We start from the raw sequence: 13,310 nt of genomic DNA on the forward strand, positions 1-13,310 counted from the left end.
TGGTCGACCCGGCGGGTTAACTTCGCGGCAGCCAATCGGGTCTTGTAGCTCACGACGTTCACTCGGTTCTCCCCTCCATTCCTCTGCCCCACCACCCGCGCGCTTTTCGAATGCTTAGATCGAATTGTACATTCCTCGTAGTGACACAGTACTGGCAGTGTCATTGCACGGTATACATGAAAGCGTGTTACAACCTACAATTAGTGGATTCGGCGTTTCCGCGCGTAATTTTTATGGTCATATATATTCGTTTATCTATATCGTTTGTCTATATTCGTTTATACGGCAAACACCTACGATCGTCTTCTTTTCGTCTCGACCGGAATCGGTGCGTGCTTACCGTGCACACAGAGTGCCCATTTTCGAACAAAGGAACGAACACTGTTCCCTAGGTAAGTCAGATGAATTTTACTTTATCTCGATATTTCGATATCTCGATCGTCTCACGTCGAATCGATCACAAACAGAATAAACTTTACAATCGACGTCGGAGTGTTTGATCTGAAGTCTTAAAAGCACGTCGTGTCATGCCATGAATTATGCAATAAACGACTTGTTGACACGTTGTCGTTTAAACGGTATTTATATTATCTGCTATTACCCATCGAATCCATGGGTAATTCATTCGGAGGCGCCGACCAATTATCGGCCGATATTAACGTGATCTACGCCGATGCGGATTTAGGTAGATTGTTGGATAAGGCGAAAGTGGTGCTGTTATTCGAAAGTTCTAACCATTTTTTTCATTTATTCTATGAAGGAATTTCTAAAAGAACGGGAAAAGTAAATTACTGGCTATATCCATGGTGGCTTGTGGTTATAAACAATCGGAACCTAACCCCAATTTTTGAAGCCAACTTCAGTATAATTCAAGCTTCCGTTGATCGAACCGTAAAATCTCTTAACAAGGTGGAAAATGGAGGATAACACAATCAGCGTCCAAAGGAAAACGAAATATAATTGTTTAATTTGAGTTTCCTCCGAGCACTTGAGCGACTAATGCGGTTTCAAGCTGCATCGAATTCAAACTAATAATAAATTCGCTAAAACCGACTATGACTCGTAGAGCATTCGATGCGCTGCTTTGTTATGGTTAAAGAAGCACGTTCGACGGAGAAATCGTTTAACACTGAGAAAATACGAAACGTTTGCGCGGGGATCTGGCGCGCATGTGCGGAAGGACGGGCGTTCGCTTTTACGCGGGAGACTTAGCCGCGGCGCATTAACGTTAGCCGAAAGTCGGAAACCATATTGAAACGAGGAGATCTGACTCGATCTAATTTGAAAATTAGAGGTAAAAATCGAACGACGAGTTCATTGTTTTTCCTCGCTAATCGACTTAACAGGTGATTTTCGTACAATAGCTCTCGATTACTTCGGGTACGATAAGATATTTTCTTGTTTTCTTTTTTTTTCAATTTTTCCACGGGCCCCGTACATGGAGATGATCGTGGCGAGGCAACGACAAGCGAGTACGTGAAAATTAGCGGGAAATTTGATTTCCACGATCCGGACGATCGAGATCGACGAGCCTTCCGACTTGTTTTCGCGATTGGCACGCAGCGGACACGTAAATTGGCCTTTGAAAGTATAGCACGGTAATGCTCATTCATTTATACTGCATAAAATACCCCCGCGACCACGAATTACCGGCAATTTAATGAACTATTATAGAACCGGCCGCGTGACGCAATCGGTCGATGATACACAAGCGGATGATGGGATCGAAACGTGGGCGGAAACTGTTCGAACTGTTCGAATCGGCTTTTGTGGCCGATCCACACCGTTTCCCGATCGATCGGACTCCTGCCCCCGATCATCGATTCGTTTCGCAGACGGACAGAGACGCGTCCCATGCGAGCTCCCTTCGAACGCTCGCTTGACAACGCTCGATCAATATTCAAATCCGTTACCTTGAGAAAATAGCCCGCGATGAGAAATAGCGATTCTTACGTTATTTTTGTACGAAGAATCTTGGCCGTCTTTCTTCCTGTAACGCGACGGTTCGTATTGTCTTTATCGAACAGCTTTTGCCAACTCGTGTGTAATTTCAGCTTGATGTACGATACACGTTGCAAATAATTTGTTGTAGGTTTTGTTAGCGTCGGCCGAGTACATAATCTGTCTTCGGGAAACACGATCCATGAAAATCACTAATTCTCGCTGCAACGTGCTACGAGTTGCGGGCACGCCCGCTCGGCAGCTACGGTTCTTGCGAAGTTCTAAGTTCGTTTATGGAGACGCTTTATGATCGCGTAACGAATCCGCGGCGTTATCTAATTATGTACAACCTAGAAGCATTCGCGTGAATGAATAATTGTTTAACCCACGGTCTCTCTCTCATACACTCTCTCTCTCTCTCTCTCTCTCTCTCTCTCTCTCTCTCTCTCTCTCGCGCGCGTTCTCTCTTCCCTTCTTCTCCTTCTCAGTCTTCGAGAAACGATGCTGCCGAGCCGGTTCAGAAACACACAGAAGTAAACGTTTCATGTAGCCGCGTGATCGTTTGAGTTAACGAAGGTCAACGATGAAACGGCGGATCTCCGGCGAACGAAATTTGTCGCGCCTCGAGAAATCCGATACGAATCGTTGGCCTACTTTGAAGATTTCGAACAGGCAAATAAGATTGTGCACAAGATTGTGGACAATTTGGGAAGAGGCGATACGATTATTGAAGCCTCGCGGCTCGTTTTTATGGTTACCGATTGTCAACAACTATGAAAACGAGCCGCAAGGTAATATTTATAATCACACCTCCTCTACCCAAATTGTCCATTTTTGTGTACAAGCTGAGCGCCGATTAAGGAGAATTTGTTGCACTTGATTCGGTTTTTTAGCGTTCATAGTCCACGACCGCGCTCGGTCTCCGAAATAACTGATCTCATGGATCTGCTGCAGGATCTATTCGGAGGACGATCCCGTTGGATCCGTCTGGTTATCGTCGACGCGACGACGAGAGTCCGCGCTCGGGCACCGTGACAACGTTAGGACGTGACGGAGCAACATTTTCAAAATAAATTGTTTCGCAACCGGGCCTCGGACTCGGAAACACGTTCGTACGGTTTTCGAACGGCCCGGCCTTACGTAAATTATTACAATAACGGCGGAACGGAGGTGGAGGGACCGAGGCCGAGGGACAGCATCGCGTCCGCTCGTTTTGTTTCTTCGGCGAGCAACGGCCAGTAAAGGGAGGAGGAAGGAAGTTGTAATACTTTGAAGTGTTTCTCGTCGGTTCTGTACGGTTCTGTTCGGTACAGTTCGGTACGGTTCGGTAAGGTTCGGTACGATTTGCCGCGGTGCGGCGGCAGGAAGGGTAGAGGTGGGTCAAGTTTGTAATTGATTTCGTTCGGGTCATGCGCTGAATTAAATTAAAGAATGGGACAGCCCGGAGATCGCCGCGAACTCTTCGGGCCCGAGCGGACGCGGACTGGTTCACGTTCAAAATCCACGCGAGGTCCGTTCGATCGGTTCGACGGAATCGATGCGAAATATCCGGTCACCATTTCGTTTGGCGAATGCTCGAGGAGAGTCGCGCGTTCGAATCGTTTCGCTTGCCGAACGATGATGGCACGGTAATTGGTCCACGGTTCGCACGTGGAACGGCACCGATCCGGCAACAGATGATGGTGTTTAAACGAAGAACCATGTCATCAAGACGCGGCCGGTTCTCCGAACAAAATTACGTTTGATCGAGAAAATGGCCATTTAGCGGCATAATCCGGGAAGTCGAGCGGAACTGTTGCAACGCTACGGGGAATCGTTGAAACCAAAAAATTTGTCGCGTGACGCAATTCGATCCGGTCCTTAGCTTAATTAAAACCGGGATACTTAACGGCGACGCTCGGGATAACTCGGATACGTAGAAATAATCGTCGATCCGTAAAAATCGGCCGTTGAGAAGGCTAAAGGGGGGTTGAATGTCGAATGTTAAACGGCTGAGAGCAACCGGGCCGGCTGGATGCGAAGGAAATGGGTCGCTTTTAGGACCGTGAGCCGCGTCGAGAGGAAGAAAGCCTTCGAAAATTTTCCGCGGTGCGTTATTCGGGACAACCGGCGAACGGCGAGAGGCGGAAGGTGGCGGGCAACCCTCTTTACGCCGCGCCTCGGCGCCGCCAAAATGGATGATGGCCGTGTTCTACGTACAGTCGAATTGTTCGCGATGAATGAATATAGTAGCTGGAATAAGTAGAATAAGCAGAAGAAAATACATCGGTGTCGGGGTTGCCAACAGGCTGCTATGCCGCTAATCGCAGTCGCGGAAGTGTATCATGCTTGACTGGGGTTCAGTCAAGTACACACGTACCCGACTAATTATCAAAGTCATTTCTCCCTCTAGTTGCGTCACTTTCGATCGAGTACGCGCGTACCCGATTAATTCATTTATTTTCTCACCGTGGAAAGCCGTCGTGCATGGCCGCGCGTCGAACTGGCCCTTGGGTCGCGAGTCCTTCCCAAAAGTTGGGATCGGCTCGCCGACAGACAATTTGATAAAATATGGTTTTACAATTTTGATTTTCCCCCCCTCAGATCGAACGACAATGGAAAGGAAACGTGTCCTGGCATGATAGGACCGAAGGAGGACAAGATCTCGTCCGCCGTGGTTACAGGCCATCGTGGATAAGCAAAGGGTGCTGGATAACGCTCTAGGACGCGACTTGGACGCCGTTTGGACGCCGCTGGGACGCTGGAGGAAGAGGGATTTAGTTCAAGTCGGAAGGAAGGGATCTGGTGTGTATCAGAGGAAGGGCACGGGCGATCCTCTCCCATGTAAGCGCGTATAGAGAGCAGGGCGAGAGACGGCGAGAGAGAGAGAGAGAGAGAGAGAGAGATCGAGCCGACCGTCGAACAATAGATCCATAAACCGGTGCTCCCGATGGGGTCGTGGATCGTAGATCGTGGATCGTGGATCGCGTGGATCGTGGGTCGGCCATCGCGTATTTGTAACGTATCTGACGATGATAGGCCGTCACGGCAGGAAGAGATCGCCGCTGGGGGATCGCCATAGCTAATCGTACCACCCAAGGTGGCACAGATTAAGAGCTCCATCAGCACACATCCTCTCCTCGCCGAGCAGACCGACGAACCACCGTCAAACCACCGTCGAACCACCGTCGAAAGCTGTGATTCGCGTTTGTCCAGCGTTATCCTATCGTCGAACGAGCGACGAACGTCTCGTTCGGTTCGCCGAGCTGTCTCTCGATCGATCCTTTTCTTCAACTCCTCCGGGCCTCTGGCTGCTGCTCCTCTCCCCCTCCTCTCCTCTCGCTCGCTCTCCCCCTAGAGGCTAGAGATCTAGAGTCCTCTTGTCGGTAACAGTGAGCTACCAGTAACGCTGGAGGAGGCTTCCGGCGGTGCGAGCCGCTGTTCCTCGCGATTCACCGGATCGATCGGCTGAAACGTTCGCAAGTGGTGTTCCTCTCGTCTCGTAATCGGCGCAATCGTTGCAATCGTCGCAATCGTCGGCAATCGTTGTTGTGCGGTGTCCGCGCGAGCCTGAGTTCGGGTTCTCCGACATGGGAGAAGGAACGGTTTGCATTCGATCTTGGCAGTAGCTAAGACACCGCGGTCAGCGTCGCTAGCCGCTCCCCGAAACGGAGCAAAAACACCGACGGGAAGAACTCTGTAGAACCGAGCGGACGTAGAGTGCGAACCTAAACCGGAAGTCTGCCGGAAGTACGCCGGAAGCTTAACGGAGAGCGGAAGAAACGGCGAGCGTGCGTCCCTCCGACCCGAGGTCTCCGAGAGAGTCGCGGCTCGCAACCGGAAGCTCTCTTCTCTGTCCTGCTGGTTTCGCGCGTCTTCATCGTCGCGCTTTTACTTTCTCGCTCCAGCTTCTTCGGCTGGTCGGTGAACGGGAAGAAGAACCGGGGCGAAGGGGAGAAGGAAGGGCGACCGTTTCGGAGGTTTTCGTTCCCCGCACCCATCGGGGACGCGACGCGCACCAGCCGCTTCCGGCTGACCGGAAGTGACGTTCTATACTCTATGCGAACGGGCGACCGTTGTCTTTCGTCGTGACACGATAATTACGCCAGGCAAGCATAGCCCAGCAGAGGATCCGGCACCGTCATGGAAGTCGCCACCGAACTGTACGTAACACCCACCATCTTGTTTCTTCGATGTACCGCTCGCCGTTTGCCTCTCGTGCCTCGAAATTTCGTGGGTTTAACGCGCGAGCGATTCGGTTTTCTCTGTTATTCTGTAATCCGCTAAATGGATCCGCGATCCATTTCAAATGTTTCTGTTCGCACGGTCGCGCACAACGGTTCCCAATTGGCTTTGTTCATCTTTTGGGAGATTAATACCACCGGCAACTATTATACATGTATACCGTTCATTGTCCAACGAGACTGATAATTAACCCCTTAACGTGCACGCTCGAGTTAACTCGAGCGCGCTAAACTGGCCAAACTGTGCACACTCGAGAGATAATTCGAGCGGCGTTGTACTTTATGTTGCTATAATGTTTCACACTCGAATGCAATCGAGAATTGAAAATAACAATGTGAAAGCAAAAAAAGAAACAATCGTTTTATTGATATTTATCATTTACATGGGATTGTAAGCTATAACACTTACTTATTCAAGAGTATAAAATATATCCTTTTTCTACGAATAACTTACGACTTATCTCTTCCTTGTGAGCCGCTTTCCGACAGCGTATTCATATTCAGATTCTGATTCGCTCATTTTTCAATATATATTTTACTAAAATATAATGTAAACTAAAATATAAATAATAATATATATATAAATATAATAATAAATATTATAAATACTAGTATTGTTATTATTTATGTTTTAAAAGTATAAATAAATATTTTTACTGATAATAATGTTTATTCTGAAATGGGAATTCGAAAAGGCAGATAAAAAAAGTCGATGTGCGTGTAATATCACAATATTCGACTATTTTCTGCAATGTTATCAAAATCCAAAATTGCAATAGAAATTTTGATTATTTTCGTATTTTTGTAATTTTCTTGCCAAGACAACGTTCTAAATTGTGTTCTTTTACATTAAAAAAAATTGATTCTTTTTGGCCGGCCTTTTTCAAAAAAACTGTGCATTGAGGGGTTAAAGATTATTCGATAGAACGATGTTTCAGCAGTTGCTTCGAAATTTTCGAACATTCCGTCGCCGGTCGACGCGGTTCGACGACGCGGCTTTGCTTTGTTATCTGTTCGATGAAACATTGTTACACCGGTTGAATCGAATCGAATCGAACCGAACCGAATCGAATTGAATCAGAGACACGAAGAGACAGTGTCAAACGTCTCGACCGATTATTTAACTCGATTAGATTAGAAGGTTGTTGGCGAACGCGAGCGCGACCGAGCGGCTAAGATGAAGAGGAACGTGCGCGGGAACGTAATAACGGAGTTGGCCGAAGTCATTGTCAATCATCGCGCTTTCATACGCGAGCGGTAGCCTTCGACGCGTATGCTTTCGCAAAAACGACGCGAAAGCTTTGCAAATTTCGGTCTGCGATCTGTCACCTCGATCGGACGTTTCGGAGAACGATTTCCAATTTTTCGAAACGGCGAACGGGGGCGTCCGTCGAGTTTTAAGAAACAGAACCGAAAAGACGAACAGAGCCGAGCGGAATATTTTATAAATTGGTGCAACACGATATCAAAGCCGCCGTTGCGGCCGTTCAAGTCCCTGGCTCGGAGGATGCGTTCGTGGTGCACCGGTGTGCTGATGCGCGCCTCCACACGCATCCGCCGATCACACGAAAATAGGAATTGCCAATTATGCTGACGATATTCTGAATGCGCCAATTTCTCTGGCGTTCCGCGACGGAAAGAGAAACGTTCGTGATTGAATCGCGCTAGCAGCTGCAACAACAGAAAACAGCAGCACCAATCGGTCTAAAAAAGAAAAATCCGACGCGCTGAAGTAATCGTTTTTCTCGGCGAAAACGCGACGCGATCGTTGTCTACGTTTTTTCTTTCCTTTTTTTTTGCTAACGATCGCGTAATCCGCGACTCCGTGTCTAGTTTATTAGTTTCACCGACGGAATTGTGGCTGTGTTGCAAGCGTTGCCTCGTTGACACCGTTAACGGATTAACCGTCGCAATTAACCCTTTCGTCGGTGAAAACATTTATCCTTTGGCCGGAGTATTTTCATTCCGCGCGATGTTCTCAACGTTGTTGTAAACAACGATGTTGCGCAACGCGGCAAGCCCGCGAGGAGACGCCGCGAGAGCCTATTCGCATGCAAATTTGATTAATGCAAAACGATTCCGATCGCGAATAAAAGCGAACAGGTACAGGAGCAGATCGTTCTGATTCCGGTCTGTCTCGATCTCACCCGTTGTCTTCGCTAAATTCTTCTATGTTTCACGGTTGCAGAGCGCCGTTATCGGGATCCGACAGCCAATGCAAAATCGCGGAGCGCACCTCGTACTACCCCCAAGAGCCGAACAAAAGGCCGAAGACCAGACAGGAGAAGATTCGCTCGTGCCTGCAGCACAACTCTTTGACCATCCTGACGGTCGGCGGGGTGGTCGGCGGCGTAATACTCGGCATCATCCTGAGATCCACGAGGACGGAAGGATGGAAACCGCGCGAGATCATGTACATCAACTACATCGGCGATCTGTTCCTGAGGATGCTGAAGAGCTTGATACTGCCGCTGATCATCTCCAGCTTGGTGTCGGCCATCGGGTCTCTGGACCTCTCGCTTAGCGGCAGAATCGGCTATCGAGCGGTTACATATTACATGGTGACCACTATCAGCGCCGTTGTTCTAGGTCGGTTGTTCGAAGTTGGATGGTTTTCGCTCGGTTCACGATTCGATCGATCCGCTCGGTTCTCCTTCCTCTTTCAGGCATCATTCTGGTGATCACCATTCAGCCAGGCGTGGGAAACAACCCGCACGTGAAAACGAAAGCACCGCCGCAGAACGTTTCCACCGTCGACACCCTGATGGATCTCGTGAGAAACATGTTCCCGCCGAATCTGGTCGAGGCTTGCATTTCACAACACCGAACCGAGATGCAGAAACCGGAGAACAGCACGTCGGGTGATGATCAATGATATCGAACGATACTGTAATTGTGTTCTGCTATAACTGTATCATGCTGTTGTACTCTACCGCCGTTCTTTTTCTCCCGGGCAGTCAACATGGACGACTGGGAGCCGGTGCAGAAGAGCGTCTCCGGAACAAACATCATGGGTCTGGTTGTCTTTGCCACGGTTCTAGGTATTACTCTGGGCAAGATGGAGGAGACAGGGAAACCGCTGCTCTATTTCTTCGAGTCCTTGTCGGGCGCGATGATGTTGATCACTCACTGGGTCATTTGGTAAATTCACGTTTGACGAACGCGTGTCGCAGAACACGATGCATGCCGTGTGTATCCGTGTTATGTGTGCGTGCGTGTGTTTTTAGCCGCTCCTTTCGACAGGAGACGATCGGTAGCAGTTGTTGAAATTACGAGACTTTCAAAATCTAATGAACGAAGTTCCAATGTCACCCCGTTAACACGTTGACTGCCGCGTCACCCGTATTCGGGTGACAGCAAAAGTTCTCATCAGGCCACGTCACCCGTAATTCGGGTGACGCTGATTTGACTACCTACAAAGGATTTCCGAAAATATTTCGACAAATATTCTACAGGAGGTAATGAAACTATTGAATTCTTATAAAGATGGTTTATTAAAAAAATTATTCGCAGTGTATAACATTAAAACATTCTCTGCAAAGTTGAGGTTGATCAGGACAGCTTGGACAAAAAGTTGTTTGTTTTTTCAGATATGCTCGTGCCTCTGATCGGTCCATTTCGTATCTTTTATTTGACCTGTAGCTTCCTCAGTATCATCGACATTTCTTTCTTCTTCCATGACCAATTCTCTCGTAAAATCTCGTCAATAGTATCTTCATAACATTCATTATCACTAAGATTATATTTATCAGTATCCAAATCAGAATCTGACGATGTAATTTTATTTATGCTTCTCCTTCCGGGCAATCCGATCTCTTTTCATTATTGAAAAAAAATAAGGGCAGAGATTTTAAGTTATACCATTCGGTACTCGGCGAAGATTCCAACTGTTCATGCAGGAACAGAAACAGATATGAATTAACAGCGCACGCTTCCTATAGCGGCACGGGTGGCCTGTAGGAGATTTTGTTGTAAATACGCGTGGCAGTCAACGTGTTAAATAGGGGTGGTATCGAGTATCAAGTATATCTCGAAGCTTCGATAACGTGCGTACCTGGCTTCGTTCGCTGCAAAAGCAATGTCGCTTCCTGTTAAATTTACACCGTCTTCCAGGTTGTCGCCGGTGGGCGTGTTGTTCCTGGTAGCCGCGAAAATCACCGAGATGCAGTCGCTGGACGAGGTGGTTGCCCAATTGGGCATGTACTTCTTGACCGTGTTGATCGGCCTGTTCATACACGGCTTCATAGTTCTGCCAATTCTGTATTTTGTGATCACAAGGAGGAATCCGTACGTTTACATATCGAATCTGGCGCAAGCTCTGGTCACCGCTTTCGGCACGTCGTCGAGCTCCGCCACCCTGCCTGTCGCCATCAACTGCCTGGAAGAACGGAATCACGTTGATCCACGGGTCACCAGGTTCGTTTTGCCCATAGGCGCTACCATCAATATGGACGGCACGGCTCTCTACGAGGCTGTGGCAGCGATTTTCATCGCTCAAGTGCGTCAAGTCAGCCTCACCTTTGGACAATTGGTGGCTGTCAGGTGAGAGACGAGGGTCTTAGATACAAACCAGTGAAAATCCAATAAACACTGATCGGATGCTTTTCGATTTTAGTATAACAGCGACTGCGGCAAGTATCGGGGCAGCTGGAATCCCACAGGCAGGCCTGGTGACCATGGTGATGGTACTGGACACGGTTCGTCTGCCAGCAGATGATGTGTTCCTGGTGATTGCAGTCGATTGGTTGCTGTAAGTTGACTCGGTCTCTGGTTGCTGGAAATTCGAAGTTGTTTACTTAGATCTTTGATTAATTTGTTCATCCGCAGAGATCGTTGTAGAACAACGGTGAACGTGGTGGGCGATTCCCTGGGGGCAGGTATAGTGAACTACCTGAGCAAAAACGAGTTAGCCACCCTGCCTCACAATACACAGTCTCAAAACGGAGGAGATCGTCACACCTCGACGTCCATATGAAGTTAGCATCGGTAACAGATCATTTGTCTCGTCGAGGCGTTCCTTTCGTCTTCGACACCGCACATTCCTGCACAAAGAAGTTTATCGAACACGTACACGAAACTCGGGACACCAAAATGGTTCTGTTATGGCAACAACGGTGGTAACAATATCGTATCTTGTAACGAAATCTTTTACTGCGCCGTGACGAGATCGATCCGCCGTCGAGCGATAACAACAACCCTTTCGCGCTACAACATACTTCCACAGGCGTGATTAGTTTTGTTTTAGATTTAATCTCGTTCAGTTAAAGAGTACAAAATGATCGTACGGTCTGATCATGTTTTAATGGTCGTTTCCAGCTACCGGAAATGAATGTGGGAAGACGCTAGGAGTTTCACAGTGATTACCGATTTCCATTCGGTACGCATTCCGAGAACACCGCGATGCCAAGTGCCAAATATGCCAAATACGTCGAACGTAATCTTGTCAGTGTTGTTTTTCAAATCGGCTCCGTTTCTACTGACTTGGAAATTGTTTCCGCGATACTGTCGAACACGCGATCGAATCTAAATATCGTTAGGAACTGTTCGTCTCTGTTCGACGTAGCTCCCTAGGAAAATTCTGTACACTTAAAAAGCGTTCCGATAGATTAGCACGAACGTCCAAGTTACTGCCCAAATGTTTCAATTTCTTTCGAAATTTGTTGCTAATTATTACATAGTCACCTCCGAATTTAACCGTTTCTCGGTCGTATTTTTAAGGAATCCTAATCGTACGAGGCAACAGAAATTTATCCGATCAATAGCTGACGCATAGAAAATTCATTGGCCCACGTTGAATAACCTTTTCTGTTCAAGTCGCGACGTAAGACGCATTTTCATTCGAAAGCTTGAACGGCTAAGCAATAAATTAGCAACAGTATTAGTACCAACGATAATTACAGACACACGCACACACACACATACATACATACACCCACACATATATACATGCATACACTTGCTATATTAAGCCTTGTCTTCCATTACTATATGAACTATATAATTATTACAACTTACTGTTTAGCTGGAAGATGAAATAGTTGAACAAGCGTGAAATGAATTGTTACTACTTTCCGACATCGTGAAAGCGATAATACAAATCCGTTACGAATGTGTTCAATTCTCCATAGTTAGCATTATTTGCTGAGAAACGCAGAAAAGAAGTTGTCGAATACTGATAGCAACCGTAGTGCCAGTGATCAAAGATGTTATGGTATTTAATCTCTTACTATAGTACCTTACCGACGTACTATCTAGATGAAAAGTGTTCACCGAATCTATGAAACGTTTATTACCACATATATTCGTTTACGCAGTCATATCGGTGCATGCGATGAGTGTAACTGAACAGTCAAAACTTGTATTTTTAACTTATTCATTGTGCTATACTTTACACGGACGAAAGTCGATTAAGTCATAAGATAACTATGTACTGTACTACATTTCAAGTTTCTTGCATCGTAACCGATTCATCTAAAACCTAAATGATCGAAACAATCGAAAAGTACAGCATATCTAATATTTAAGGGATTCTAATCTAACGTTGAACGTTCAGAAAAATTAATAACTAAAAATACTAATATATTATTCTTTGGAGAGGATGTATCGGAATAAAAAGAGAAAGATAGAGAAAAGAAAATGAAAAAAATATACATATATATATATGAACTGTATAGTTAATTTTACGTAGTTCTATGTCAGTTTTCGTGTAATCAAGTTGTTGGGGAATTGAATTAGCTTTTCTTAGCTTCGAATCAATTAAACTTATTAATTCAATCTTTACACAAGACCGAAATATGATCATTATTTGGAGTAACGTACCACAGAATATTTGAAATTTCTAATTGAGAAAAGCTAACGCCAATACACTACGATTCTTCTCGATATATCAAATATTACTATTGCTGATTTCGCGAACTGATATACAGTTGCAAATTCTAATCGAATTCTATAAATAGTATTTATGTATGTACCTGTACGTATTTAAGTAATGCCATAGTTGCATAACAATATGCTGTATAATATTTATTTGTACAATAAATTGTACAAACTGATATAACAATAAAGACATTGCTTATTTCCAAATAAAATCGTATGTCACGTGGAAACTAAAGTAATACCTCTGTCACAGCGGAAGCCGATAAAAAC

The 13,310-nt window shown here is 46.2% G+C and overlaps 1 protein-coding gene across 2 annotated transcripts; it reads left to right on the plus strand.

The window, feature by feature from the left end:
* The first annotated feature begins 138 nt into the window (after positions 1 to 138).
* LOC117229876 (excitatory amino acid transporter 1) lies at positions 139 to 13,252 on the plus strand. Of its 2 annotated transcripts, XM_033486753.2 has the most exons (9): positions 139 to 392; positions 4,525 to 4,725; positions 5,829 to 6,083; positions 8,353 to 8,753; positions 8,831 to 9,025; positions 9,122 to 9,305; positions 10,278 to 10,706; positions 10,780 to 10,914; positions 10,992 to 13,252. In XM_033486753.2, exons 3-9 carry the CDS (start codon positions 6,064 to 6,066, stop codon positions 11,137 to 11,139), a joined length of 1,512 nt encoding a protein of 503 aa, XP_033342644.1. In that variant the 5' UTR covers positions 139 to 392; positions 4,525 to 4,725; positions 5,829 to 6,063; the 3' UTR covers positions 11,140 to 13,252. The 2 variants fall into 2 exon arrangements, with proteins under 2 accessions (XP_033342644.1, XP_076375254.1); XM_076519139.1 differs by lacking the exon at positions 5,829 to 6,083.
* Positions 13,253 to 13,310: the final 58 nt, after the last annotated feature.

This window comes from Megalopta genalis, chromosome 2 (assembly GCF_051020955.1).
Source record: "Megalopta genalis isolate 19385.01 chromosome 2, iyMegGena1_principal, whole genome shotgun sequence".
NCBI lineage: Eukaryota > Metazoa > Arthropoda > Insecta > Hymenoptera > Halictidae > Megalopta > Megalopta genalis.